General features: G+C 43.1%; 1 protein-coding gene across 2 annotated transcripts; it reads right to left on the bottom strand.

The window, feature by feature from the left end:
• Positions 1–1,226: 1,226 nt before the first annotated feature.
• Positions 1,227–3,200, bottom strand: LOC115117775 (perforin-1-like). Of its 2 annotated transcripts, none has more exons than XM_029646270.2 (4): positions 3,093–3,200; positions 2,075–2,237; positions 1,622–1,741; positions 1,227–1,484 (listed from the first exon to the last, which is right to left on the bottom strand). In XM_029646270.2, exons 2-4 carry the CDS (start codon positions 2,225–2,227, stop codon positions 1,347–1,349), a joined length of 411 nt encoding a protein of 136 aa, XP_029502130.1. In that variant the 5' UTR covers positions 2,228–2,237; positions 3,093–3,200; the 3' UTR covers positions 1,227–1,346. The 2 variants fall into 2 exon arrangements, with proteins under 2 accessions (XP_029502130.1, XP_064882136.1); XM_065026064.1 differs by having other exon boundaries at positions 2,075–2,233.
• Between the last annotated feature and the right edge of the window lie 309 nt (positions 3,201–3,509).

Genomic DNA, 3,509 nt, shown 5'->3' with positions numbered 1-3,509 from the left:
CACGGATCTAGTTCATATAACTCGGCAAGGAGTCAGGTGAAAAAGAGGCCTTATACAAAGGTTACATTCATTCTTTATACATATAATAAAGTAGGTGGAGTCTTGTCGTTTTGGTCTTCTGACTGGTCACAAAGAGTTGGAGGCGGGCCTTGCTCTAGCCAGAGCGGGCCCCATTGGTGCATAGCAGAGTCTTGTTCTCTGAGCTCCCTTTGACCTGGACTGAGATGGGGGTAAGGTGTGTGTGTTCATGCAAGAAAGTATTTGTGTGTCAGGAAATCTGATACAGGAGAGCAGAGGGGGTCGTGAAAGAAGAGAACAGAGGGGGTCAGTTTTATGGCTGGGTGTATGTGTTCTTGCGATGGAATGTCTTTGTTTCCTGGGGTGGTAAGACAACAGAGCTGAGGGGATAGTGTTAGGGGGGGGTAGTTTTATTGCAGGGAGAGTGACCTGGTTCCTGTTTTAGCAGGGGTATGTGAAATGACTTGAGTCAGGCGGTTTGGCTTGGCGCTGTATAATATATGAGCTATGTGTATGAATGTTTACATACATATATATATATATGACACTGATACACTAATGATAGTGAGTATGATAATAGAAGCAGCAGCAGCACTTCAGGTGCTCCTGCAGAACGTGGAGATGGTCAGTTCAGAGACAGACTCAGAGCAGGAACCTTCAGGTACAACTGAAGAGCACAAACCTAAACATGTAGTTTATGATTTTAATTCATATGTGCTTTATTTATGAGATTATAAGTAGGACTGTAATCAGGGGCAATACCTTGTACATTTGTATGTGCTATGATTGGTGTATTCCTAGAGAGTGAGGGTGCACCCATAGCCATATATTACCTTAAACTCAGTGTTCAGATAGGCTACTTGTTGGTAAGTCTCAAATGTTTGTATTTGTGGATAACTTTCTTCCCAGATGAACATAGTGGCCAAATTTCTAACTAGTTTGGTAACCGTTGCATCAAATAGGGTTAGCCTACAAAATTAGCGATCTGGTGGTTTGCATGAACAGGGTGGCCTGGGATGGAGTCAAATTCCCGGCCTGAATTATTGTTTCAGTCTGCCACTGGGGGGCGTGATACACCCAAAAGGGCCACGTTGTGACACTGTAAAAGGTAAATGTCGATTGGTAAAAAGCTTTGACGTAAGATCTCATCTAAGACCTCTGAGAAATCCTAAAACAATTCAGAAACATGAAGCCAGTCTGAGACCATCTTGCCGTAAAGCACGTTGTTTTAATTGATGCTATAAGGAAGTGAATACATGAGAGAAAGGGTGAGAGAACCAAGCAGACACAAGGTCATAGGTTACATTCTAACCATAATACTGTTCCATCTAGTGACTGTAGCCGTAGCTGTAGGTGTAGTAGACGGTGCTTTTCTTCAGCTGGCAGATCTCAGTGTGTGTTCCTGGGCGGATGGTGGTGGTGCAGGTTCCCATGTGGCGATCTGGTCCGATGACATCATCCCACACCTAATCATAATAACAATAGTAGTAAAAAAAAAATCAATCTTCCTCCTCATCTTCATCATCATAATAATAATTGATGGGATTTACATAGTGATTTTCCAGTGCTCAAAACGCTTTGCATAGTAAGGTGGGAAACTCACCTCCAGTGTCAGGACAGAGTTGGGAAGGATGTTTGCGAAGTTGAACTGGTCGGGCCAGGTGGGGTTTTCTTGTTTCTTCAGAATGCTGCTCTTGCCATGAAAGGATGAGCCGCACCACACCTGAGGAAGATAATGTTGTCAATAGACTTTATTAAACTTTTTGTTCAAGTATTATTGTGCATTAAATAGTAAATTATGCTAATGTACAGTTGGCTCACTTGAATGAGGAACCAGTATATGTACATTATAATTCATTAATTCATTTTTCTTTTACTATTACTTCACCTAACAAGTAACAAGCCAATCACTGACATTTCATGATGTCTGTCCTGTCTGTAACATCACTGTACTTCTGTTTTATCTCCCCACCTGACAGTTTGTTGTTGTAAATAAGAATGTTTTATTAACTGACTGTTCAGGTTAAATAAAGAAGAAATAAATGAATCAATTCACCTTGACGTAGGGGTCTGGTTTTGAGAAAAAGCGTCCTTTCAGGTTGGAGGCACGAATATCATACACTCTGATGGGGCCGTCATGCAGGTCACAGTGTACAAGAGCCAGGGTGCATAGCACCAGCAGTCCCAGGGACAGAGAGAGAGAGGCCATGGTACACTGTCTGGGAGAGAGGAGAGGGGTGGTGACAGGAGGGGAAGATAAACATGTCATAAGAGCTTGAAACTAACACCTCAAACTGTATTCAGAGAAGAGTCAAAAATTGAGCTGAAAGTTCAGGATATATTATCAGTGTTAAGAGATTAGTCAGTGGAAGAAGAGAGAGAGATCAATGGACAGAGAGAGAGAGAGAGAGAGAGAGAGAGACGGACAGAGAGAGAGACACGTACAGAGAGAGAGAGAGACGGACAGAGAGAGAGAGAGACGGACAGAGAGAGCGAGAGAGACGGACAGAGAGAGAGAGAGAGATACGGACAGAGAGAGCGAGAGATACGGACAGAGAGAGCGAGAGAGACGGACAGAGAGAGCGAGAGAGACAGACAGAGAGAGCGAGAGAGACGGACAGAGAGAGCGAGAGAGACAGACAGAGAGAGCGAGAGAGACAGACAGAGAGACGGACGGACGGAGAGAGAGAGAGAAATAAATTGAAGATGCACAAGAACAATCCTGAATCAGCATAAATACAAGCTCTTATTCAATTGCAGAATTTGATTAAAAAACAAGCATATCCAGGATGGAGGGAGATGACACTTGATACAGAAACTAATGGTTTTACACATTCAGTTCTGACAGTAAACCTGTCTGAGAAGTCATCCAGTGTACTCAACCAAACTGACACTTCATTTCTATATCTGCCAATCTAAAAGTGCTTTAAGGAACGCCACTCACTGTCTGCAGTCGACTGAATCCCAACCACAGTCTACAGAGATAAGACAGGTAAGATGGATGCCCAGAGAGAGAGAGAGAGAGAGCGAGAGAGGTAGTAGAACAGCACCACAATCAACAGATCATGTCTTACGTGGATATTCTTGAGCTGTACGTCTGTCTTCTCTAGTCACCCAACTGCTGATGGTCCTTACTGTGCCATCTAGCTGTTTATAAAGATCTCAGCCCCCCCCCCACCCACCCAGGTGGTATGTTGACCCACAGGTGGTATGCAGGACTACTTAACCAATGAGAACACACCTTATATTACCACGAGACGTATGGAAGCCTATAAGGTGTAACAACAAATTCTGATACTATTTGTTCAATCAGCATTTCAGATACTATTCCAGATAATGTCAAAAGGCCAGCCCAGTGAATCAACAGTTAGGTGAGGGAGAGGACATTACTAAGGGTGGAGATGGTAAATAGTACTGCATAGAATCTGTATTTCTTCAGTAATACCATTAGTCATTATATACAGTGCATTCAGAAAGTATTCAAACACCTT

The sequence above is a fragment of the Oncorhynchus nerka genome, linkage group LG13 (assembly GCF_034236695.1).
Source record: "Oncorhynchus nerka isolate Pitt River linkage group LG13, Oner_Uvic_2.0, whole genome shotgun sequence".
Classification (NCBI taxonomy): Eukaryota; Metazoa; Chordata; class Actinopteri; order Salmoniformes; family Salmonidae; genus Oncorhynchus; species Oncorhynchus nerka.
Note: the sequence above shows the minus strand (reverse complement) of the source record. Positions and strands in the feature narration are given on the sequence as shown.